Source organism: Lynx rufus, unplaced genomic scaffold (assembly GCF_022079265.1).
Source record: "Lynx rufus isolate CCGP_SWC_20201006 ecotype Redwood Valley unplaced genomic scaffold, mLynRuf1.p SCAF_28, whole genome shotgun sequence".
Taxonomy (NCBI): domain Eukaryota; kingdom Metazoa; phylum Chordata; class Mammalia; order Carnivora; family Felidae; genus Lynx; species Lynx rufus.
In genome coordinates, this window is record NW_025814843.1 from 9,636,329 (window position 1) to 9,662,524 (window position 26,196).

Genomic DNA, 26,196 nt, shown 5'->3' on the forward strand with positions numbered 1-26,196 from the left:
CGTGACCTTTCATCAGGAGTCTCTGCTTTCCTTGTCTTCATTCTCCTTTGCCTTCTTGACTCCCTGTTTAATTTGTGGCGGGGGCGAGAGAAGAGATGAGGTGGGGCGGGACGTCCCGCAGGAACTCGGCCTCTTCCCCCTGCTTGGTTTTCAGCCCTTGGTAACAGAGGGCATGTCTTGAGGGCTCCTAGTTTGTGGTCACCCCTGACATTTACTTTGGATGCCCGGTTAGCGTGGCCGTGAAGGGGATGGCCCCAGCGCCTCTGCTACCGTTGATGCTTCCTGTCGGCCAAAGGTTTTGATTTAAGTTCCTCAGAGGAGTAAAATCTGTGAGTTGTCCAGTATTTGTAAACACCTAACCTTGTCCTCCTCCTCGTCTTCCTCTCCTAGAGGCAATTGCTCTTGGATCCTTCTGTTTACAATGGCCCAGAGAGCCGGACTCGAAGACCCAGAGAGGTACCTCTTTGTGGACAGAGCGGTCATCTACAACCCCGCCACTCAGGCCGACTGGACGGCTAAAAAGCTAGTGTGGATCCCGTCGGAACGCCATGGTTTCGAGGCAGCCAGTATCAAGGAAGAGCGGGGAGATGAGGTCATGGTGGAGTTGGCCGAGAACGGAAAGAAGGCGATGGTCAACAAAGATGACATCCAGAAGATGAACCCACCTAAGTTTTCCAAGGTGGAGGATATGGCGGAATTGACGTGCTTGAACGAAGCTTCTGTGTTACACAACCTGAAGGACCGCTACTATTCAGGACTTATCTACGTGAGTATTTCCGGCCACGTGATCGTGGGAGGTGGTGGCTGGGAATTCGAGTAAATTGCACCTGCCGTCGTGGGAGCCAAATGAGAACGTGCAGTACCCGCGCTGTCTGTTTAACGTGACTGTCCGTGTTACAGATAGAAAGGCCGCCTCTTGCTTACCCAAGTCTCCCATTCCTTTGTATCTTAGCGTGTAATTTTATTTTATTATTTTTAATTTATTTTTTAAAACGTTTCTTTATTTTTGAAAGAGGGAGCACAACCAGGGGAAGGCTAGAGAGAGGGGGAGACACAGAACCCGAAGCAGGCTCCAGGCTCCGAGCTGTCCGCGCAGAGCCCGACACAGGGCTCGAACTCACGGACCGTGAGATCGTGACCTGAGCCGAAGTCGGACGTTTAACTGACTGAGCCCCCCAGGCACCCCTTAATGCGTGATTTTAAATAATCCAACCTGCGATTAGATATACTCACGTGGTAGTTGAAGACTTTCGTAGTGGTTTGCTGGAGTACGATGAGATCAGGAGAGCGTGTGGGAGGAAGACCGGGGCGTTGGATGTGGGGTGAGAATTGCGTTAATAGTAGGATCCAGACCGCAGACCCGCGGGAAGTCCGTGTGTGTCCAGGAGCTTGGAGCACAGGGCCCTGCCAGCACAGAGGATTCCGTGAGGAGTGAGGGCAACCGAGTTACCGAGTGCAGGCTGGTGGGAAAAATGGAGACTGAGAAGTTTTGTTTTTGTTTTTGTTTTTTTTTAATGTTTTATTTATTTTTGAGGGCAAGAGAGAGCACGAGCCGGGGAGGGACAGAGGATCCGAAGCAGGCTCTGTGCTGACAGCAGCAAGCCCGATGTGGGGCTCGAACTCCTGAACCACGAGATCACGACCTGAGCCGGAGTCGGACTGAGGTTTTTAAGAGGAAGCCAGGACGAGACTGAGGCCGGGGTTGCCCTGTGGTCAGCAGTTGACGCGTGTGTTGCAGTCACTGACGATGTCACTGACCATGTGGAAAGAGTTACTAAAAATACTAAGGGATAAGGGAGAGCAGAAAAACGCAAGCCAGATACCCGAGAAGCTCTAGAATGACCAAAAAAAAAAAAAAAAAGCTTGAGGGGATAGTAGACACAGGGCGGCAGTGGCTTAATGAAGGCGCTAGAGAGCTTTGATTCAGGATAAAACAAAGCAGAGGGAAAAGTTGATTTCGTAAAGGTCTGAGTTGGGAAGAGAGCGGTTGAGTTTCTTTTTTTTAATGTTTATTTTTAGGGGGGAGAGAGAGCACGGGGGAGGGGCAGAGAGACAGAGAGACAGGATCTGAAGCAGGCTCTGAGCTGTCAGCACAGAGCCCGTTGCGGGCTCAAACTCAAAAACTGCGAGAATCACGACCTGAGCCGAAGTCGGATGCTCAACCGACGGAGCCGCCCATGTGCCCCACGAGGGCCATGGTTTTGTGCGAGGGGGGTGGGTGTGCTCCCGGGGCATTTGGTCACTCAGAACTAGTTTTCCCAAAGAAATTGGCTTATTTGGTGACTATTTACTATACACTGTGTTCTAGGTGCTGGGGAGAGGGTGTGGGGACAGGCCGGGTCCCTGCCTTTCTGACACATCCCAGAAGGAAATGAAACCAGACTGGGGATAGAGTAAGTCGGGAGAGTGGCTTTCCGCAGCGGCTCCGTGAAGGGCTCTTCGAGAAGGTCGCGTTAGGGCTGGAACCTTTCTGATAGGAGGGAGCTGCCCAGGGAAGGATATGAGGAGTGGATGGTTCTCCCACAACCTTTGCCAGAGTAGTACAGTCAAGCCTGGCGGCCCCCCCATTTCTGTTGTCTCTGTGAGGTAAGGCGCAAAGTGGGGGACACCCACCACGGTTGGGAAGGCGGCTTGAACTGGAAAAGGTTTGGGGAAGAGAAGTCACCAGTAAGAGCATCACGGGAGAGCAGCATCGAGGATCTGGCCAGGATTGCACAGCAGAACGTGTGAGGCCACCACGTCCTGGCCCGGCTTGTGGTTTTGCCAGGGCGCAGGCCCGTCCCGCCCTGGGAAGGCAGGGGACCCGTGGCCATCGTACCCATTGCCTGCACGGTCCCCCTTCCCTTCCTCCCTGGTCCAGTGGGCTGCAGGGGTCTGGGGGTAATAAGGGAGCGAAGGAGGGAGGTGGGTCGCGATGTGAGATGTCCGATGTCACCTGTCAGATCGCCAGCTGACATCTCAGATTTGAGCAGGGGTCAGTGTCGGGTGCTGTCTGGCGCTGGAAACGCGACACCGGGGGTGCGGGGAGCTGCAGTGTGGAAGGGAGCCAGCCGCCTTTCCTGCCAGCCTCTTTACCTTGATTCCCCGCCTCCGACCTCCTCGCAGCTTCCTACGAGTGGGAGAGAGGAGGGACATTCAAAGGGGAAGAAGATTCTGGGTAAAAGAGAAGGAATCGAAGAAAGGACACCTGAGTTCCTCTGTAGTCCTTCCTTGCCGTGATTCTAAGAGTTTGCAAGTGTCTTTTATCAAGTAAGTTTGATTTTTTTTTTTTCTTTCCCAGCCAAACTCAGGGACAACCTGAGCGAGGTCTGAATTTCTTTTCCAAGCGCAGCCCCCCCTTGGTCTTTAGAGAAGGACAAGCTGAGTTCATCTCGAAGCAGTGAGGTCCCAGCGGAGCTCAGAATTTGGGACAGTCGTGTCTGCGGTTAGTGGGGTGGAGGAAGGGCCCCCGCCAGCGACAAGCTGGAGCACTTGACCTTCAAGAATCCTAGTAAGAGGGGCGCCTGGGCGGCTCAGTCAGCTAAGCGTCTGGCTTTAGCTCCAGTCATGATCTCCTGGCTCATGAGTTTGAGCCCCGCGTCGTGGAGCCTGCTTGGGATCCTCTGTCTCCCTCTCTCTCTGCCCCTCCCCGCTCTCTCTCTCTCAAAATAAATACGTAAAGGATCCAGTAAGAAAGTGGGGCTGCGGGTATCCACGAGGGTGAGGAAGATGTCCTTGGTGTTGGGATTCACCAGTGGGTGGGGATTGAGCAGCTGAGATGCAGACACTGTAGGGAGTTGGGAGCGACCTTTTGGACGCATTTCTGGAGACCGGCGGTAATGCACACTCACTTGAGTGAGTTATGTTGCCAGCAGGCTTAGTTAAGTCATTTCCTTGTATCTTCATCGAATGTACCCTCCCCGACCTCCCGCCTCCTCAGGTCACATATCTTCATCCTCTCTCCGAGTAAAACCATCTGAAACCTGTAAATGCCTCCTCTGCTGCTGGTTTAGCTCACCTCACACGCGTCTTTTGATGCGTGGTATTTTTATTCACCAGCCCTAGATATTTTCTGTTTTCCGTTACGATTTCTTGTCCAACCTGTGAACCACCTAAAAGGAGACTTTAAAAATTTCGCAAGGCAGGGTTTCTAAGTTGTCTTTTTATTACTGATTTTTAAACTGCATGCATTGAAAAGAATACGGTTCACATAATACCGTTCCTTGTTTTTTGTGGAGACTGGCTGTGTGCCTTGTGTATCGTCAGTTTCGATGAGCGTTCTCTGGGCCTGGTGAGAGCGTTAATTCTGTTATTGTTCGGTGGGGGGTTCTGTGTGTGGCCCTTGGACTAAGCTTTTTAATTCTGTCTAAATCTTCCTTACTAGTTTTTGTCTGCTTTGTCTATTAATTCCTGAGAAGTGTCTTAAGATCCCCCGGTGTGTTTTATCAACCAAGCCTACATCCCCAACCAATATAGTGTAGTTTTTGCTCTTTACGAACTTGTACCTGAACGAATCCCATAGGAGATGGTCTTTGTGTCTGTTTCTTCACTCAGCATCACATTTTTAAGGTTCATCTGTATTGCTTTGCGTTGGTGTAATCCAGAAGTTCTCAAAGCACGGCCTGTGGACCCTCAGGGTCTCCCTAAGACTGTTCCAATGGATGAGTTACAATGGCTCTGGTGATTATCTGAAGACGTTACTTGCCCCTTTCACTGTCAATGTTGGTACTGAAGGTACAGAAGCGATGGTGGGGGAAGGCAGTGACCCCAGACTGTGCTAGCAGTCATTATAATCCAGTGTCGCATGAGGCTGCCCTTGAGAAAGCAGGAGAAATCATTGATTTTATGAAATGTCAACCCTGGAGTCTTTTGAATATACCACGCGATGGGGTGGTAAAGCATGCATAAAACACTTCCATACTGAACCGCGGGGAAAGGCAGGGGCGTAGTTCTATGGGTTGCAAACTGAACTCGCTATTTTTTTTTTTTTAAGAGTGCACAATTTTTATCTGATAGAGTGACTGTGACTCACAGATAAGCCACCGTTACTCAAACTGGGGTGTTCAGCAGACACATTTAGAGAAATGAACAAAGCGGCCCCGTCCCTTCAGATGGAACAGTTGATCGTCTTTGTTGCCAATGTCAGAATCTGAGTTTTCGCATGAAAATTCGGGTTTGGGGAAACTCCCGTTTACCCCCGTGGACGTGACGGCCTGTCAGCACTTGCAACCCTTTCCGATGAGACAGAGGGCGATATGAATGACAGATTTTTTTTTCCCAATGGCGTACGATGAAATGGCATCGTCTGGAAGGCCATCATAACTCACCGAACCAGCGTTTTCCAAATGATGTGCACATAGTTACAGAATCACGGATGGGTTAAAGATTCTTTCAACAGGCAAGATAAGCTGTTGGATTTTGACGTAAGGAACAGGATGCAAGTTCGTCGACAGGGATACGTGTGCCACGTTGCGTCTGATCTTGAAGAAATTCTCACTTGTCGAGTCTCGGGGTAGCATCCAGGGGGAGTCTCCACGGTAACTGGGAAAGGCAGTTAAACTCCGGCTCTCTTTCCCAAACCAGCTATGTGTGTGAGGCTAATTTTCTTCATTTGCTCCAACCGACACAACATAGCACCACAGATTGAATGCGAAAACAGATTTGAAAACCGAGCCACTTTCTCTCGAGCCAGACAATCAGAAGATTTGCAAAAATAGAAAGCAGCACCACCTTCTCACTTTCGTTTTGGAAAACGTAAGGTTATTTTCGTCAGAGACGTTGTTGATGTTAACAAGCATCGTTATTTTAAAACGAAGAGATTTATTTTAAAATGGGTATTTTGAAATGAACAGGTATATGTTTATAAAAGCTTGGTTATATAAAATGAAAGGTCTCTGGGGTCTTTAATCATTTCGAAGAGTGTAAAGGGGCCCTGAAATGAAAAAGGTTGGGATATTTCGTTCATCCTGTTGTAGCGTTATAACGTTCCACGGTAAGATTTCTGGCCCAGTTTATCCACTCAGCTACTTTTGGACATGGGTGTTTGCCAGTTTGGGGCCAGTACCTGGGGCCCACAGGCGTGCCTTTCTGTACGGTGTGTGAGGAGTGGGAATCCCGGGTGGTCGAGTACACAGATCTGTAACTCCTACATGCAGTGTTTCTAGATAAAGCCTGATTTAGGCAGATTCTAGCAGGAGACAGAAGTCCCCGGTCTGAGAGGGGAATGTAATGGTATATTTCACGGGGTTGGCCTCGGCCCCATTTGGAGTCGGATTCTGTGTGTGGTGTGAGATGGCTGTCCAGTTGACCCAGTGCTCCAAAGTGCCACCTTGTCACATATCAGGTGCTCCTAAGTGGGCTCTTAATTGTGTCGGGGGACTGTGTGCCCATCTTCCGGCTAAGATCACATTGTCTTTAGACTAAGTGTTGGTATCGGGTGTGGTAGGTGCCCTCATTTTTGTTATTCTTTAGGGTGGTTTTGGCTGTGACATCTTTTGCATTTCAATATAATTTTAGAACCGTATGTCAGTTTTACATACACACATGCACACACATGCACCCTCGCTGGAATTTTGTTTGGGATTTTGTTGATTCTGTAGATCAGCTGAGGAGAGAAGCACGATCTTGGCAATATGTGATCCTCTAGTTCATGGCTGTATCTGTTTACTTAGTTCTTCATCTTCCATGATCTGTTTTATGGCTGTCTGTGGAGGCCAGGATGGCTCTCCTTACATTTATTTTGGGGTATTTGATTTTTTTTTGGATGCTACTTAAATCGTGGTTTTAGCATTTTCTGATGGATGCCATGATGTAGAAATACAGTTGTTGTGGTTTTAAAAAAATTTTTTTAATGTTTGTTTATTTTTGAGAGAGAGAGAGAGAGACAGAGCATGGGCAGGGGAGGGGCAGAGAGAGAGGGAGACACAGAACCCGAAGCAGGCTCCAGGCTCCGAGCTGTCAGCACAGAACCTGACATGGGACTCGAACTCACGAACCACGAGACCATGACCTGAGCTGAAGTCGGATGCTTAACCGACTGAGCCACCCAGGTGCCCCTGTCATATTTCTTACAAATAAAATCTTACTAAGATTGTTTATTGGTCATGACAGTTTAGCTGGTGATTCTTTCGGATTTTCTACGTTTTTTTCTACTTTTCTATGGATATTCCTTTTTTGTTTGTTTACCTATTATTTTAAAAGAGAGAGTACACAGGTGGGGAAAGGGCAGAGAGCAAGGGAGAGAGAGAGAATCCCAAGCAGGCTCCACACCATTAGCACAGAGCCCAACGTGGGGCTCGAACTCATGAACCGTGAGATCATGACCTGAGCCAAAACCGAGAGTCGGACGCTTAACTGACTGAGCCACCCAGGCGTCCTCTATGGATATTTCTATTGGATTTTCTTTTTTTTTTTTTTTTTTAATTTTTTTTTTTCAACGTTTATTTTTGGGACAGAGAGAGACAGAGCATGAACGGGGGAGGGGCAGAGAGAGAGGGAGACACAGAATCGGAAACAGGCTCCAGGCTCGGAGCCATCAGCCCAGAGCCTGACGCGGGGCTCGAACTCACGGACCGCGAGATTGTGACCTGGCTGAAGTCGGACGCTTAACCGACTGCGCCACCCAGGCGCCCCGAATTTTCTATATGTCTACAAATAGTGACAGTTTTATTTTTTCCTTTCTAATTCTTGCACATTTCTTTTATTTGCTTTATTGTGTTTCCTAGGACCGTCAGTAAATATTCGTTAAACAGCAGTGGAGATCATCGGTGTCTGTCATTCCTGATCTCAGAAGTGTCATCATTTCACCATTAAGAATGATGGTTGCTTTGGGGTGCCTGGGTGTCTCCGTCAGTGGAGCACATGACTCTTGACTTCAGGGTTATGAGTTCAAGCCCCGTGTTGGGTGTAGAGATGACTAAAAAAAATAAACTTAAAAAAAATGATGGTTTGCTTCCATTTTGTTTTGTTTTTAATATTCTTTATCAGATTAAGGGAATTCTTCTATTCTTAGTTTTTATCCTGAATAGATGAATTTTTAAAATCCTGTTTGGATGTCACTTGTCAAATGTTTTTTCCAGCATCGAGTGAAATGATAGTGTGATTTTTCTGGCTATTTTGTTATGCTGGTGAATTACATATATTTTTGAGTGTTAAATTAACCTGGCAAAGGCTAAGTATTCTTTTTATATACTGGATTCTGCTTGCTAATATTTTGTGTAGGATGTTTGCATCTATATTCATGAGTGAGATTGGCTTAAATTTTTCCTTGTTTTGTAATATCCTTGTCGTATTCTGCTCTCAAGTGATGCTGGTTTTATGAAATGAATCAGGGAGTATCTCACCTTTGTGTGTTCTCAGATATTGCTTGGAGAGGGTTTGTGTTATTGCTTTTTAAAATAACTATAGGGGCGCCTGGGTGGCGCAGTCGGTTAAGCATCCGACTTCAGCCAGGTCACGATCTCGCAGTCCAGGAGTTCGAGCCCCGCATCCGGCTCTGGGCTGATGGCTCAGAGCTTGAAGCCTGTTTCCGATTCTGTGTCTCCTTCTCTCTCTGCCCCTCCCCCGTTCTTGCTCTGTCTCTCTCTGTCCCAAAAATAAATAAACGTTGAAAAAAAAAATTTTAAATAACTATAGTTTTCTTTGTAGGCACGTTTTTCTTTAATAGATGTAGAACTTTTCAGGGGCGCCTGGGTGGCTCAGTTGTTGAGCATCCAACTTCAGCTCAGGTCATGATCTCATGGTTTGTGGGTTCAAGCCCCGCGTGGGGCTCTGTGCCAACAGCTCGGAGCCTGGAGCCTGCTTCGGATTCTGTGTCTCCCTCTCTCTCTCTGCCCCTCCCTTGCTCGCACTCTTGTCTATCTCTCTCTCTCAAAGATAAACCTAAAAAAAATTAAAAAAAAAAAACAGATGTAGAACTTCTCAGATCTCTAGTTTCTTCCGTTAGTTTTGATAATTGTGTTTTTCTAGGAATTTCTCTGTTTCATCTCAATTTTCAAATTTATTGGCATAAAGTTGTGCATCATACACTCTTATTTTCTGTAGAATTTGTAGTGACACTCTCTTTAATTCCTGATCTGCTACCCTTTTTTTTTTAAAAGAAGTCTAGGGTCGCCTGGGTGGCTCAGTCAGTTGAGCATCCAATCTCGATTTCGACTCAGGTCACAAACAGGGTCGTGGGATCAAGCCCTCTAGAGCATTGGGCTCTGTGCTGATCATGGCGCCTGCTTAACATTTTCTCTCCCTGTGGGGATGAGCACTGGGTGTTGTATATAAGTGATGAATCACTGGGTTCTACCCCTGAACCTAATACTATGCTGTAGGTTAACTAACGTGAACTTAAATAAATCATACACTCTAAATTTTTTTTTTACATTTATTTATTTTTGATAGAGACAGAGCACAAGTGGGGGAGGGGCAGAGAGAGAGGGAGACGCAGAATCCGAAGCAGGCTCCAGGCTCCGAGCTGTCAGCGCAGAGCCCGACGCGGGGCTCGAACTCACAAACCGTGAGATCATGACCTGAACTAGAGTCGGACGCTTAACCGACTGAGCCACCCCGGCGCCTCATAAACTATACACTCTTAAAAAAAAACAAAACAAAACAAAACAAAGATTCTCTTTCCTTCTCCCACTGTCCCCCTCCCCCGCTTTCACACTCCTTTTCTCTCTCTCTCTCTCTCAAGTAGAAAAATAAAAAATAAATAAATAAGGAGTCTCCCCAGAGGTGTAAGTGATAGGTGTTTAGCTATATTCTGCAAGTCCCAGTATGTTGTATTCTCATTACTGTTCAGAATACTGAGGGTGTCTTCATGGACGTTGCGAGTTAGTTAGAAGTAGGTTGATTAATTTCTAGACATCGAGGTTTTCAGGGGCGCCTGGGTGGCTCAGTGAGTTGAGCGTCCGACTTCGGCTCATGTCATGATCTCGCGGTTCATGAGTTCGAGCCCCGCATCATGGTCTGTGCTGACAGCTCGGAGCCTGGAGCCTGCTTCGGAGTCTGTGTCTCCCTCTCACTCTGCCCCTCTCCTGCTCACACTCTCTCTCTCTGCCTCTCAAAAATAAATAAACATTAAAAAAATTTTGTTTCAAACATCAGGGGGTTTTCAGGTTGATTTTGTTGTTTCTCATAATCCCTTTGGTCAGAGAACAACATACCCTGAACGATTTCAGTCCTTTGAAGTTTGTTGGACTTGTTTTATGGTCCATCATGTGCTCGAGCTGGGTAAGAGGTCAGCACGCTCTTGAAAAACACACACATCCGCTGCGATTGGATGCAGGGTCCCTCTTGTGCAGTGTATATCCTCATGGTTTTCGAGTTTTATTTGCTGTTCTCTATCGGTCACCATTAATCTGTTCCTCTTTTCAGTCCTGTCATTTTTGCTGTATATGTGTTGGAGCTATGTTGTCACATGTAGCCAAAGGTGGGATTTTTAGATCTTTCTGGTGGATCCTCGTGAAATGGTCTTTTTTTAAATTTTTTTTTTTCAACGTTTATTTATTTTTGGGACAGAGAGAGACAGAGCATGAACGGGGGAGGGGCAGAGAGAGAGGGAGACACAGAATCGGAAACAGGCTCCAGGCTCTGAGCCATCAGCCCAGAGCCTGACGCGGGGCTCGAACTCACGGACCGCGAGATCGTGACCTGGCTGAAGTCGGACGCTTAACCGACTGCGCCACCCAGGCGCCCCGAAATGGTCTTTTTTTAAATAGTAAATACTTCTCGGCGTGCCTGGGTGGCTCAGTTAGTTAAGTGGCTGACTTCTGCTCAGGACATGATCTCATGGTTCGTGAGTTCAAGCCCCGCGTCAGGCTCTGCGCTGACAGCTCGGAGCCCGGAACCTGCTTCGGATTCTGTGTCTGCCTCTCCCTCTGCCCCTCCCCCACTCGTGCTCTGTCTGTCTGTCTCTCTCTCAAAAAGAAAATTTAAAAGTAAATAAATAGAAGTAAATACTTCTCTTGGAAAGTATTAGCTTTTTTCCCTTTTGCTTAGTGTTTGCACGGCTTGTTGTTTTCCAGACTTTTATGTTCAGCCTTCCTGTGGTTTTCTACGTAAGATGGTTGGTCTCTGATGGACAGCCTGTAGTTGTTATTTTTGGCCCTAATCTGACAGTATTAATATTTTAACCAGAGTATTTAGCTGATGTACGGGTACAGTAGTAACTGAAAAATTTCAGTTGAACTCGGCCATCTGACCCCTTGCTTCCTCTTGGTCCCCCCGTTCTGTGCTTTTCCTTCTTTCTCCCTCCTTTCTCGATGAGGTAACATTTATTGTTACCATTGTACCTTTTCACCTCTCACCCTGTGATGGGTATTTTTGCTCTCGTCTTCGTCATTCCTTTAGCGGTCACCTGCTCTCCAGCGCAGCCTTGACCGACCAGAGACTGACTGCCACTGCTGCTCTTTACCTGCAGTGGACGCAGAGCGGCCCCGGAGCACTTGAACTCTGTCTCTGCTGCCTCCCGGCCCGCACGCTGCTGCTCAGTATGTTGACGTGGATTTCTGTGTCTAGATTTAAAAAAAATTTTTTTTAATGTTTATTTTTGAGAGAGAGAGAGAGAGAGAGAGAGCGCGCGCAAGCATGAGTGGGGGAGGGACAGAGAGAGGGAGGCACAGAATCCCAAGCAGGCTCCAGGCTCTGAGCTGTCAGCACAGAGCCCGATGCAGGGCTCGAACTCACAGACTGCGAGATCATGACCTGAGCCGAAGTCGGACGCTCAACTGACTGAGCCACCCAGGCGCTCCTCAATTTTTTTTTAAGTAAGCTCCACGCCCAGCATGGGGCCCGAACTCACAACCCTGAGATCAAGAGTCACATGCTCCATTGGCCGGGCCAGCCAGGTGCCCCTCCTCCTTCATCTCTCACGTTTCTTTCCCCCCCCCTGGATTTAGAGTCCAGAGCTGGTGGCGATTTTCCCACCGCGCTGTGTGCCGTTGAGAACCCAGCCTGCAGTTTCGCTCTCGTACCTTTGACGCTAACCTGTGCTTCTTTGCACTGGCGGTTCCTAAAATTTTCTCTTTGTCTTTGGTTTCCAGCACACTCACTCCGAGGTGCTTAGGTGAAGTTTGCGTCTCTGTATCAGGCGTGGAGCTTGGAGCATTTTCGTCTGTGCCTTGATGGCTTTGGTTGGTTTTGGAAAATTCTCAGCCATCGCCCCTTCCAAGACCACTTCTGCCCCGCGGTCCCTTTCCTCCTGCTAGCACTCTTGTGCCACTGAGTCCAACCTTGTCACCGCGCCCCATGCAGCCTTCCCATCCTTCTGTATTTTAATCCCCATCCCCCGCCCCGCACCCCCGTGCTTAGCTCAGATATTTGCTTCTGATAAAGTGTGGAAGAACTAATTCTTTCTTCATCTGTATCTAAATTGCCTTTAAACACACCCGGTGAATTGCTAATTTCCATTACTTTATGTTGCATTTTTCATTTGGGTTTTCTTTTTATGATTTTTTAAAGGCTTTTTATGTTTGTTTTTTTATGGTTTCTTTTTATGGCTTTTCTTTTAATGGTTCCCGATTCTCTGGCAGAATTCTCGATCACGTTTTTTAATCACTGGAACATGCCACTGTCCAAGGTAACAAGACGAGGCGATGCAAACAGACTCACAGGGGTGCAGATGTTATCCTGGATTGTAGGTGTCTCATGTGCCCGTGATTGTACGGAAAGAAGCGCGGAGGCAATGACATTGAGCTGTGTCTAGAGTCCTGCTCTGGGCAGGCGGGTAGGCGAACGGGTCTAGCACGCGTAGCTCCTCATGGATCAGGGGCTCAGGTGAAAGCCTGGGACGTTTCCCCTCCTCCCAGCGGGCAGGCTCCTAGTTCTGTGCTCCTGACCTTGCATGCTGCTCAAGATTTCACTCTGCTCAGCCTCCTGGTCCTCAGCCACCGATTTTGGGATTTGTAACTACCGTCTGCGTGAGCAGGACTTAATGATTCTGTGTCATCATTCGCTCACGTTCACACTGCCCTTAGGTCTCATAAATGTTTACTGCAGCGGGTCTACTCACTTCAGGGTCCAGAGACGGTCACTCTATGCTAAGTAGTTCTGTCTCTTCTGATCTGTCTGTCTCCCCTCTTTGAGTTGAAGAAACAGAGTCCGTTCTGTAGAACCTCCCATAGTCTGGATTTTGTTGATTGCATTTGCGTCCAGAGGCTTGATCAGATGTGGATTCAGGACATGCTTAATGCCAGCTCGTCTCTATCTGTGGTGTTGAGATTGACAAGTAGAGTCAGCCCGGGGTCTGGGGTTTTGTTCGGCGGACGTGTGTATGGGGAGTGTCCTTGTCTGCCATTCACCTAAGGGTTTAGCAACCGGTTTGTTTTCGATGATTGTCCTTTTTTACAGAATGTTGGCCTTTCTTCCCCCAAAGAAGCAATAATGATTATTCTAGCGTCTTTACCCTTGTGCCTTCTTTTATTATTGTACGTCTTGTCCTGTTCTTCTCTAAGAGGGAAGCGCTCTCGGAATAAATGTGCCCACTGGATCACTTATTTCCTGATATCCGTTCTGCTCTTTATTTTCTCCGCTGTGGGGTTTTGGGCTTTCATGTCAGAGGACTGCTTACAGCCGTTCCTTGCCGGCCTCAGCCACGTCTCCTTTCCTCGTGCATTTCTGTTCCAGTTGGTGGAGTCCCTGTTCTGCTATATTCTGCTGCACCTGTAAATCTGTTTCCTAAAGCTTCCTTTTAGCTGATTCTGTAGGCAGTTTCCATAGGCACATCCTCTCTCTGAAGCCTCTGGATGACGATGCTTTCCTCCTCACACAGGGTTTCGGGTTTATCGTTTCAAACACGCGTGCGAATTTCTGTGGGTGCAGTGTTTGCAGATGGTGTGGGTGAACTCTCCTTCGGGTGGTGGCCTGATGCCCTCTGCGAGCTGCAGGGGGGGAGCGGCCTGGGTGAGACCCCCGTTCGGTCCTGCTTCTGCTCCGCGCCCTGGCGCAGTCCTTGGAACCTTGAAAGAACGTGCGCGCGCATTCCTGTCGGATGGTGGGCGTTCTGGGCAGAGAGAGCTGCGTGTGCAGAAGCCTGGAGGCGTAAAGCAGGGCAGCGTGTCTACAGAACGGCAGGTTTCTTGTGCAGGTGTTTTTGCCTGTCGCTCTGAGGAAGGTGTGTAACAGAAGCTGGTGTGTCGGAGGCCGCACAGACGTCCGTCAGGCCTTCACAGTGCTTCAGAATGTTCTCTTGGCTTGTCCAGCTCTCCCTAGGCGCTCTCCCGGGCGCGCCTGCTGTAGCGCATCCCCATTCAGCATCGCCCAAGCTCCGTACGCTCAAAGGGGATTCGTTATCTCCCCCACATATCAGACTGTTCTTCCTGTATGTACATCGGTTGAACGCTGGGGCTGTTAGCTCGCATCTTTGGTGGTCTTTATGTGCAGACCTGTTGAGCGCCATGGAGTCTCCCTCCCCCCAGCTCTCTCGTGACCCACCTCTTCCCTCTCATCTGAGCCCCGGCACTGTGCTGGGACTGGGGCAGTAGTAGTCTCCACTCCCCGCTCCTCACCTCTTGCCCTCCGGTCTCTTTTCCGTGGGGCTACCAGATCGATCCTTTTATAAACATTCTCCTTCCCTTCCGTGGCTCTTCTCCCCTGAACCTCTGATACCCGATCGCCTGTGCGGGCAGAATCTAAGCGGTTGAGTCCGCCCTTCTGAGCTCCCACCGTGCACGTTCCGTGCTCGGCGAGGCCGAGTTGTTCACTCTGCCTTGCCTATATCCTGCCACTAAGTTTCATGCACTTTCTCTTTTATTTTTTTTAAGTCTATTTATTTATTTTGAGAGAGGGGAGAGAGAGCAAGTGGGGGAGGGGCAGAGGGAGGAAGAGAGAGAGTCCCAAGCAGGCTCCTCGCCATCAGCACCGAGCCTGACGCAGGGCTCGGTCTCTCGAACCGTGAGATCGTGACCTGGCTGAGCCACCCGGGCGCCCCGCTCCCCCTATTTTCATGGCAACTTCTTTATCCCTCCTTTTGCCCTTTAACTAGTTTTTAAAAGGACATCAGAGACCATCTAGTCTGAATTTTGTACCTCGTTTCGCCGTTTCTGACCAGACGGCCTTGACTTTCGGGGCCTGGGGTTGGTTGCGTGTGCGGCTGCAGAGTTTCTGTCCCATTTATAATCGCATTCATCTTTCTCCTTCTCTTTTCTTACCGCTCTCTTTTTAGTGTCTCACGTGTTTAGTCTGTTGTCTTCCTACCTGGAGGTGCGTGTTTCTTGAAGGCGTAAAATGTCTCGTGTGCCTATTCACACACTGAATGAGGTCTAATTGGAACTTTGGAGTCAGAGAGACAGGATTTTAACAGCGTATTGCCCTCCTGCCATGTGCCCCGCGGAAGATGAAAGTAACACAGCATCGCTTCCGTTATCATTTCTACAGGAGCCCGGAATTGGAGCTCATTTCCAGAGAGTTCAAAGTCAGCTCTTCAAGCACTTAAATTGAATGATGTTTCCACATAAACATTTTTTTTTACTCCCCCTCTCTGGCAAGCACAGGGTACTGATGATTATTTAACCTTGTTTTTAGATGACGTACTCATATTTGTGAGACTGAGTCATTTTGTGATCCTGCGTCCTCAGAAAAGCACCCACCGCGTGGGAGACACATATGTGGGAATTATTTCTGAGTTAAATGTCGCTGTTAGGATCTGTTACCACGCCATACGTGGTATGGGATGTTAAACTGAATTTCCGTATTTTAACTTTCTTGCATTTATTTGTTTTGTTTTCTTTGTGGTCGGTCTATAATTTACCTCTTATAAAAGTGAAGCGTAGAATCCGTAGCTTCACGATAGACTCCGATCTAATTTTTGAATGGAAAAGGGGGGTCTGTATAAAAATTCATCGAGGGGCGCCCGGCTGGCTCAGTCGGAAGAGTGTCTGTGACTTTTGATCTCGGCGTCATGAGTTCAAGCGCCAGGATGGGTGTAGAGATTACTTAAATAAATAAACATTTTTTAAAAAAATCATTGAGACGTATAGTTAGGATTTGTTAACCTGTCTGTATACAGGAGCCAGCCAGGCTTGTCTGGGACCTGAGCTGCCCGGACGAGAGAGCCGACAGTCAGAAGACCCGAGTGGCCAGCGAGGGAGGGGGCAGGCGCCATCTCTGGCCTCAGGCAGACAGGGGCGATGTCCCTCTGGCCAGCTCAGAAGTAAGGCCAACAGCTCCTAGCCGTGAACTTGGGGCAGAGCCTTTCGCCTCTGCCTCCTCTCTGCCCACACCCGCACCTCCTGTTGTGACTTAGGAAAGCTGTGGGGGGCACAGCCTGAGATGAGGTTCTGACCCGACCACTGCCCTCCTTCCACCAGGCTCCCGTCCCCGCGTTAGCACCGGTCACTGCAGTGTGCGCCTAGAGCCGTCTCGAGGGTGCCTTCTGGCGGCAGCTGCCAAGGTTTCCGCCTTCACAGACACAGCTGTGGCTGAGAAACCCTTTAGGGTCCCCGGGGAGCGGGCCACGCAGCTGAACGCCGTCAGCCCTGGCCTTTGTAGCGTCCTCTTGCCTGTGGACTCGGTCCCCCAGCTCACCTTCATTAAAAGGCCTGCGGGGCGCTTGGGTGGCTCAGTCGGTTAAACATCTGACTTTCGGCTCAGGTCGTGAACTCGTCATGGTTTGCAGGTTCGAGCCCCGCGTCGGGCTCTGTGCTGACGGCTTGGAGCCTGGAGCCTGCTTCGGGTTCTGTGTCTCCCTCTCTCTCTGTCCCTCCCCCGCTCCTGCTCTGTCTGTCTTTCTCTCTCTCAAAACTAAATAAACATCAAAAATACTAAAAAACGAAAAAGGCCTGCATCACAGTGCCACGGACTGCCCCTTCCAGATGCCTCGGTCCTTGGAGGACTGGGGCCCCCGGCAGCAGCCTGGCGGTTCTGTTCTTCCCTGACCCCCACGGTCAGTTTTGTACACTCTTCTCAGAAACCATTCTTAGCGAATTAAGAAAACCCCCAAAGCAAAAGTGTTCCTAGCATCGGTTCTGATAATGGTGACTGTGCTGGCCAAGAAGGGTTCATGTCTTCTAGACTAATGGCTCTTAAAAATTGTTGAGGACCCATGGGGCACCTGGCTGGCGCAGGGGGTGAAGCATGTGACTCTTGATCTTGGGGTCATAAGTTCGAGCCCCATGCTGGGTGTAGAGATGATTTAAAAACAAAGCCTTTGAAAAAAAAATTGAGGGGGCGCCTGGGTGGCTCAGTCGGTTAAGCGTCGGACTTCTGCTCAGGTCATGATCTCACGGCTCATGAGTTTTTGAGCCCTGCGTCGGGCTCTGTGCTGATGGCTTGGAGCCTGGACCCTGCTTCACATCCTCTGTCCCCCTCTGTCTCTGCCCCTCCCCTGCTTGCACACTGTCTCATAAATAAATAAAAACATTAAGAAAAATAAAATAAATTGAGGACCCTTTTGTGTCCTTTAGTGTTTGTGTGGTTTATATTTATCGGTACTTACTGTATTTGAAATTAAAACAAATTTTAAAAATATGTATCAATTCACTTAAAAATAGTAAGCCATGTATTTATTTAAATAAATTCATTTAAAATAAGCGTACAACAGGCATGCCTGGGGGGCTCAGTCGGGTGAGCGTCCGACTTCAGCTCAGGTCATGATCTCACGGCTTGTGAGTTCGAGCCCCGCGTCGGGCTCTGTGCTGACAGCTCGGAGCCCGGAGCCTGCTTCGGATTCTGTGTCTCCCTGTCTCTACTCTTCCCCCACTCATGCTCTCTCTCTCAAAAACGGATAAACATTAAAAAAAAAATAAGTGTACAACAAGTTAACATAAATAATCTTTCACAAAACAAACGCTGTTTTCCACAGCAAAATACTTAGAGAAGTTTTATGTTTTTGCAAATCTCTTTAACAACCACGTTTTCAGGTAATTGTGGGTATTCTTCTTTGAGTCTACACCCAAACTTAACACATGGCATTTCCTAAACGATTAGCTGCAGTGTGGAATCTGGAACTAGATTACTGACCTTTTCGTACCGTGCACACTCGGAAAAGAATAGCCCCGAAAACATGAATCACGGGCTGCTTGAGCCTTTTGCTGGTAGCCCTGTGAGGTTGGGAAGCATATGTTGTTATGGCCATTTTACAGATGAAGGAATTGAGTCCAGAAGAGTGCCCCTTAATAAATGATCTGTGGGAGAACTGCCTGTGGCTTGGAATCGTATATCCTCGGCTAGATTTAATTAGAAGAGATTAATTACTCTAGGGATGAAGGCTCCTGTTCAGATTGCTGTATGGTCTCTGGCTGTGTGATATATTCAGGGATTGGTTTTTTTTGTTTTTTTTTTTAACGCTGTATTTTATTTTTCTTCTAGACTTATTCTGGACTCTTCTGTGTAGTCATAAACCCTTACAAGAATCTTCCAATCTACTCTGAGAATATCATTGAAATGTACAGAGGGAAGAAACGCCACGAGATGCCTCCACACATCTACGCTATCTCTGAATCTGCTTATAGATGCATGCTTCAAGGTAACTGGGAGGGTTAGAGTACTAAATACTCAGTTTCTTAAATGTGAGTTAGTGGTTTTGTTTGTGTCTCAAAGGGCTTTAAGCTTAAACAATCTTGAAACGTAGTTAAGTGTTTATTGTGGAGGAATTATGAAGTCTTTTTTTTTTTTTCTAATATGTTTATTTTGAGAGAGAGCACGGGGAGGGGCAGAGAGGGAGAGACAGAATCCCAAGCGGGCTCCACACTGTCAGCGCAGAGCCTGATGTGGGGCTCGATCCCACAAACTAAGATCATGACCCGAGCTAAAGAGTCAGATGCTCAACCGACTGAGCCACCAGGCACCCGTAAAATTTTTTTTTAATTAATTGATTTATTTTGAGAGAGTGAGAGAGAAAGAGCATGAACAGAGGAGAGGGGCAGAGAGAATCCCAAGCAGGCTCTGCAGTGTCAGCACAGAGCCTGACGTGGTTCTCGGTCTCGTGAACTGTGAGATCATGACCTGAGCTGAAATCAAGAGTAGGATGCTTAACCGACTGAGCCACCCAGGCGCCCCTGAATTAGGAATTTTTAAGATGGCAATGGGCAGTGTGGCCATTTTCTAGAAGAAGTAGGTAAGTATGACTGTTGCTTCATAATTACTTCACATTAATTTTTTTCGTTAAAAAGCATCTAGTTTTTATATACGTTTGCTGTCCATCACAAACCGGGATAACCAGAACTCTCTTGGACTGGGTTTTAGCATCCACAGGAAGAGCCACGGGAGGGATGATGGAAAAGGTAGAGGCTTCATTGGGGAGCGAAAGGTCATAAAATATTTCTGTCGTAAATACGTAGAAGAGGGGACAACAGAAGTTAGAAAGCACTGGGCCGGTTGGTGGATCGCAGTGGCTTCCTTTTGGGCTTAGGATGAAGTATAAATTTGAAGAGTCATCCCTTTGAATCCTGGCTTTAGACACGATGGTGTACGGAGGGACATTTTCCTGAAAACCAGAACGTGGCCATTTTGAATGCATCTCCCTCTTACTGGTCAAAAAGATAGCATTGAACACGGGACCTCCTAGTGCTCTGTGAGCTCTCCTGTAATAACGCTCCCTCTCATTTCATCTTTTACAAAATAAACTCGGCAAAGTACGACAAACTCGATCGGCTCTTATAAAATAGTTCCGTGGGGCGCCTGGGTGGCTCAGTCAGTTGAGTGTCCAACTTCGGCTCAGGTCACGATCTCACGGTTCGTGGGTTTGAGCCCCGCGTCGGGCTCTGTGCTCACAGCTTGCAGCCTGGAGCCTGCTTCGGATTCTGGTGTCTCCCTCTCTACCCCATCCCCACTCATGCTCTGTCTCTCTCTGTCTTAAAAATAAATAAAACATTAAAAAAATTTTTGAAAAAAAAAAAAGTAGTTCCGTGATCTTCAGGAACCGGGATGTGATCTGTCCACCTGTCACTGCATTGCAGGCCTTGGGGGCTGGGTCTGACGGGTAGCGGGAAGGCCAGCCCCTGCTTTCACGTTTCGTTGGGACGCTTATGTACCAGGTCCCTGGAGGCAAACAGGAGGGACTTCAAAGCTAGAAGAGTGACTCTCCAGAATCCGTTTAGGCCGAGAAAAGATGAGATTTAATATGAGTTCTTAGTTTCAGAGCCAGAGAATACTAAGAAAATGGCTACTGCTGGGGGGGCTTTCAGACCGCGGAGAGAGAATGGCCAGCCTCTTTGGTTTTGGTTCTGTGTCTCTGCGAAGAAGAATCTTTATATGCAGAAAAGCGTTTGTATGAATGAGCACGCTCTGCCTCATATGGGAGAAGCCATTGGAGACAGGACACTCCTCCGGTTGAATCCATATTTCCGCATCCAGACAAGTACGTTCTCACAGTTGACGTGGCTGACCCTCTGGTCTCTGAAGTATCATCTAGAAAAGGGGGGTTTCCGGAGGGCAGTTCCAACTCTGAAAAAGGGGCAGAGGCTTCAGACCTCTGAGCTTCACGTACCTGCCAGGGAGGGTTCTAGAATCTATTGTTGACAGTCTAAGAACAACGTGACAATACACGCCACATACCTTTCGCTTAGCGGGAAGGAAAAGCACAGTGGACGGTGTTAACGACAATCAGGACCGCCACACGGCGTTCCAGAGTGTCACAAACGTGACGTCCCCAGGGCTGTTCGTGGCAAAGGTGCCCATGGGGTACTGGTGACTAGCTGAGGTTGTCCGGGTTTGTCAGGGTGTGCACTAAAGGCCATTTAAAAATGTTGCAACATTCTTCTCAGCATGCAGGACGCACGCCCGTGAAATTTGTAGATGACGTGAAACTTTGCAGGGAAAATAAATACATTTGACGAAAAGAGAGAGTTTTTGAAATTATCTTGACAGGTCGATTGGAAAAACTGAATCAAACGAAATAGTTACCAGTGATTAAATGCGAATCGTGTCCCACGACCGGGTTGCCAGACCAGCCCTGTGCGGACAGAACAAGGAAGAGGTGGCTTACCAGCATGTCGTGTCGTTGCCGCTATCCTCATGAGTACTGCCGTGAACATTTATTGACTATTCCTGTGTGCCGGGCACTGGCCGGATGTTTCATGTGCATGACATAATCTACCACAACCATCCTATAAAGTAAACAGAGTTGCTGTCCCTGTTTAACTGGGGCACCAAACAGTTAAAAACTCGACCCAAGAAAATGTTGGTCGTAAGGGGTTATGAACTAGGATTCAAAGCCAAGGCAGTGTGACACATTCGCATCCACAGTCATGAAATTCCACGTGAAAAGCAGAAAGAATTAGTTGATAGTTTTGGCTACATGACAACTGAAAGTTGTTAAAAAAACAAACAAACAAAACAAAACACCTGTCAGCAACCCTATCACATTCCGTTCTGTAGGTACGGGCTACACGCTGATGTACCGCACAGCTCTGTGGGGCTGGGCTTGCGCTCGGGTAGTCGAGTAATAGCTTACACTGCCTACCAGTCCTGGTCCGTGTAGGTTTTCAGTTAGCACTGTGAGCAAAACCTCCAAATGCCACGGGGGCCCGTGAAGAGATCGGTAATCATAATTACTGGTCAGAGTTTGTGTCTTTAATGCAAAGAACCAGAGGAGAGCTTACCTTTCTTCCTAAGTTTGGATTCTAGGGGACACTGTACCAATAAAATGCAGAGTGGGTCTGGCACAGAGTAGTTGCTCAAGAAACACTGGCTGAATGAATGAATGAATGAATGGCAGAGTTCTTGGACATAAACTTGATTTCAAAAATCTCAGCTTCCCGTTCTTGTCAGATTTGTATCTAAGTAAAACACAGACCGCAACATAAGTGCTTCATGCTTTCTAGTGTTAAAGGGAACTTAAAATTTAAACGTTTCCAATCGCACGCTGTTGATGTAAGAGATATTTTTTTAAATACGTGTATTGACGTATTTTGCAACATTGTAAAACTCACTTCTTCTGGAAGGTATTTTTGGTAGATTCTTTGGGATTTTTCTGTGTAGACCAGCATGTCTTCTGCAGATAGAGACATTGCTGTGTCCTCCTTCATATCTTAGGCTTTGGGATTCTTTTCTTGCCTTGCAATAATGTTCAGTAGGTGTGGCGACGACAGACATCCTTGCCGTGTTCCTGGTCTCGGGCACACCTTTCAGCTTTTCACCATGAAGGATGGTGTTCACTGGACACGTTTTCTGTTCATGAAATTCTTTTGTATTCCTAGTTTGCTCGGTTTTTTTTTTTCTTCTTCTTTTAACACGAGTGAATGTTGAGTTTTGTCAAATGCATTTTCTACATCTATTCAGATATTCTGTGGTCTGTAGATAAGGTGAGTTAGATCGTGGGCCTTTGGGTGCTGAACTAACCCTGCGTGGCCAGGACGAAGGTCACCTGCTTCTCATGTGTGTACCCCCTTTGTCTGTGTCACCGGATTTGATCTGCTCACGTGTTGTTGAGAATTTCTGTGCCCTTGCTGATGACAGAGATTTGTGTGTCATTTTCTTGTATTGTAACGTCTCTGTAGCTGTAGCATCAGAGTCGGGCTTGTCTCAGAGAATGGATTGGGAGGGAGAGGTTTCTTCCTCTTGAATTTTCTGAAAAGTTTGGTATGGTTTTTTTTCCCCTTAAATGTTGTGTGGAATTCACTAGTGAAATACGTTTTCTTTGCAGGAAGGCTTTTAATTACACATTCAGTTTATTTTTACCTGAGGTGTAATTGACATGTAACGTTATATTAGTTCCACAACATCAAGTTCTTTAACAGATATGGGGCCAATCAGGTTATTCGTTCTTCTGAAATGAGCTTTAGTGGTTTACGTCTATTTAAAAAGTTGCCTTTTTTATCTTAGTTCTCGGACTGTGTCTGTGGGATCCTAGGTAGCTGTTCTCTGTCTTATTCTAGACTTTGGCAATTTGTGTCTTTTTCCCGATCAGTTTGGCTGGAAGTTTATCAATTGTATGATTTTTTTCAAATAACCAGAATTTGGTTACATTTTTTTTCTTCTTTTTCCTGTTCCCCATTTCATTGATTTCTGTTCTTTCCCATTTCCGTTCTTCTTTCTAATTTGAATTTGATTTGCTCTCATCTAGTTTTTTAAGGTAGGAGCTGAGGTCATTGATCGGAAACCACTTCTGCTGTTGCATTATGATTTAACTCGGTATGGATTCACCGAGTACCTCCGTGTGATTCTTAGGAGGTGCTTTGGGAAACACTGAGCTAGGAAAGGACTCCATAGTCTTTAGGAGGCTGGTTGCATTTTTGAAAGCGAAATGGTTTCCCTCAAATATCAGCTCAGGCTCTGGTTACATTTACAGGTCGAGGTCGTCGTACGTTGTTATAGTTGTTTAGTCGGCAGGGTGAGGAGGATTCAGTGAGGCAGAAGGGAGGCGTGGTCGGATCACGGCTGGCGAGCATCTTAGAGGTAATCAAGCCCAACCCCTTACTGCACGGATGGGGAAACTGAGGCGCAGAGCCAGCACAAGACCAGACAGACGAACATCGAGGACAGAGAAGTCTGGCGAGCAGAGCTGGCTCGGTTCGGCTCGGGCTGCGGCGGTGAGAAGCACAGGACATGAAGTACGGGGCAGATTGGAACAGTAGGTGGTGGTTGTGAGGGTCTCCGCTTTCGAACAACGATGGCAAGTGTGTACTGATGCCCGAAGGGAGCCGTCCTGAATTAATTCGGAGGCAGTTGAGTTTTGGTTAGTTTTTGTATGTGTGCACCGGTTCAGAAAAGCCGTAAGAAACTTGGTGTGGTGGGGTTCTCTGGAAGTTGCTCAGACCTGGAGAATTTAGGGCTCTGGGGGTTCCTATTTACAGTGAATAAATACGGGTTTGTTAAAATCCTAGCCGCATGGGTGAAGAATGCGGGAAGAGCAGGGCATCAGTGGCGCATTTATAGATGCGGAGTCAGTTCGCGGCAGAGTGGGAACCAGGGCACAAGCTTGCAGAGCCCAGGGCGGCACCCAGCACTGACTTTGAGCCACCGAAGGTGCTGGTGTAGGGAAGCGAGCCGGATCTCACGCAGCACCGCCTCGTGGGCAGGCATTGGCGGTATCGTGTGTCTAACTCCAGAATATGGTTGAAAGGAGGACGCACCGAGGAACCAGAGGGGCCCCAACTGAGCTGAGCACGGAAGGACGCGTGGGGACACACGGTGGCCGTGGGCCTGGGGGAGCGCGTGGAAGGAAGGGCATGTCATGACCCCTGCGAGAGCAGACCAGTAAAGGAGGCAGGGGTCAGCCTCGTCCTGTGAATGTGGCCTGCGCAGCCGGGGGGAGGGATAGGGTGGTGGTCAGGGGCCGTTCCCAGTTCAATGAGACTTGAGGCACTGGGCAGTAACACGCTCTTTGTAGAACTCAGTTTATGCACAGGGTGTACGAATGGGTTAGTTTATTTTAATAATACCGTGACATTTATTTCTCTTTGACAAAAGCTACTTATGCTGGTGGAGGGTGCCTGGGGGGGCTTGTGGGTTAAGCAGCTACTCTTGATGTTAGCTCAGGTCTTGGTCTCAGGGTCGTGAGTTCAAGCTCTGCGCTGGGTGTGAAGCCTACTTAAAAAAAAAAAATGCTGTCTGTGCCTGAACTACTGTGAGACCCTTATTGGGTCCTGATGTAGCCACCGAAGGGCCAGCAGCCTCTGCATAGGAGTGACGAAAGATCCACCTGGGCCGGTCCCTGCGAGCGCGGGCCCGGGTCGTCCCCCCTCAGCGGCTGCGGGACCTGGGTGGATGACCTGACCCCCCTCCAGGAGCATTTTCTCGTCTGCAAAAATGGATATCCACGCGCATAAATGATTAGAAATCATACATCCCACGCTGGGGGGCCGGGAGGGGGCCTGTCCGTGGGCTCGCTGTGGGTTTGAATGTCACCTTTTCATTCGAAAAGATTTAAGTCGTTCGTCACTTTAACGTCACATGCGAGTCTGCTTCTGCTGTACGTTGTTTTGTTCTTTTTGGTGCCTATACCATCGGGACCTGAGACGCTGGTTACGCTTCATTTAGATGTCTGTCCACCTTCAGCCTTCCCCACTTGGTTTTTTTTCTCTCTCTCTTCTTCTAATAATGATTCCTCCCTAGTTGTGAGTGTTCTCGAAGCCTTTCTGAAACCTCACCCTGCCATCGGAGTCACCTGGGCAACTTACTGAAACAGGGAATTTCAATCCCAACCCCCTGAAAATGATCCTGTGAGGGAGGGGCCCTGGGGGACACGTTTTTTATAAGGTTCCCCAGGTGAAGCCGTTATGCACACGGCTTGAGCGTCAAGGTTGATTAGGCACATAAAGCCTCCGAAGCCCGGCTGTTATTCGCCGCCCCCCCCCCCCGCCCCCGAAGATCTGGCCTTGTAAGGCAAAGCAAGGGTGACTGGATTTAGGGCCCTGTAAGGGTTGGGGAAGCAGCGGGGCAGGAGCGGAGTTACTAATACTCTGTGGGCCGTTACTGCAACGTTATTGTATCAAGTGTTTAAAACACCAGGCAAATGGTCACTTTCTTTTTTTTTGTTTGTTTTGTTTTGTTTTCTAGATCGTGAGGACCAGTCAATTCTTTGCACGTAAGTAAATTTCAAACGTTCGGACTTGTTTTCGATTCTGTTGGAAACTAAAGCAATTGGGGGAGGGGGTGTGGGGGGGCGCAGAGTAGTAATTTTAAGAATTTGACGTAAACCTTGGCACTTACCATTTTAAGACTAAGATGATGTGAGTTGTTTAAATTGGGGGTTCACTGTTTGGCGGTCAAACCAGGCCTTTCCCACGTTTCTCAGCATTGATCTGTGACACTTCGGGCTTGAGTTTATATGTGCGCCTGTTGGGCTACTGGACATTTCACCCGGTGAACATTACCGACAGTCGTGGGCCTTGTGTGCTGAGTGCTAGAGAGTCGGAATTGGACGAAGCCGTATCCACAGCAGGACACCATTAGATCTGCTTAGAAAAGGATTGTTAGGAAGACCGGACTGGCTGCGGTGTGCATGGCAGATGGACTGGAAGACCGGTGGGGAGGCTGTTGGGAGTTGCAGGCGAGAGGCAGTGACCTCAGGCAGAGGTGTGACCGCATCCGGAGCCGAGCAAGGAGACCCGCTCAGCAAGGAGGGGGAGTTAGTGAAAGGGTCCTCACAGCCTCAGTGGGGTCATTTGCTGTGCTGTGCGCCTGAATGTGGAGCTCAGGAGAGGACTGCTCCAGGCGCCGAGACTTGACCCATCCGCGCAGCCCTGTAAAAGGAGGGGAGCGAAGGCCGGGTGTGGAGCCTCGAGGAAAAGTACATTCAGGGGTCGGGCAGAGGTCAGCGAGGCTGAGGGGGCAGAGTGAGCCCCGCGG

General features: G+C 48.3%; 1 protein-coding gene across 2 annotated transcripts in view; it reads left to right on the forward strand.

Moving 5' to 3' along the window:
- Nucleotides 1-394: 394 nt before the first annotated feature.
- Nucleotides 395-26,196, forward strand: part of MYH10 (myosin heavy chain 10) — a 123,704-nt gene continuing 97,902 nt past the window's right edge. Inside the window, exons 1-3 of one of the 2 annotated variants that reach the window (XM_047089742.1) lie at nucleotides 395-766; nucleotides 18,274-18,430; nucleotides 25,405-25,432. In XM_047089742.1, the coding sequence (XP_046945698.1) occupies nucleotides 422-766; nucleotides 18,274-18,430; nucleotides 25,405-25,432 (530 nt within the window). In that variant the 5' untranslated portion in view covers nucleotides 395-421. The remainder of the gene's footprint in view (nucleotides 767-18,273; nucleotides 18,431-25,404; nucleotides 25,433-26,196) is intronic. The other variant, XM_047089743.1, reaches the window with a different exon arrangement.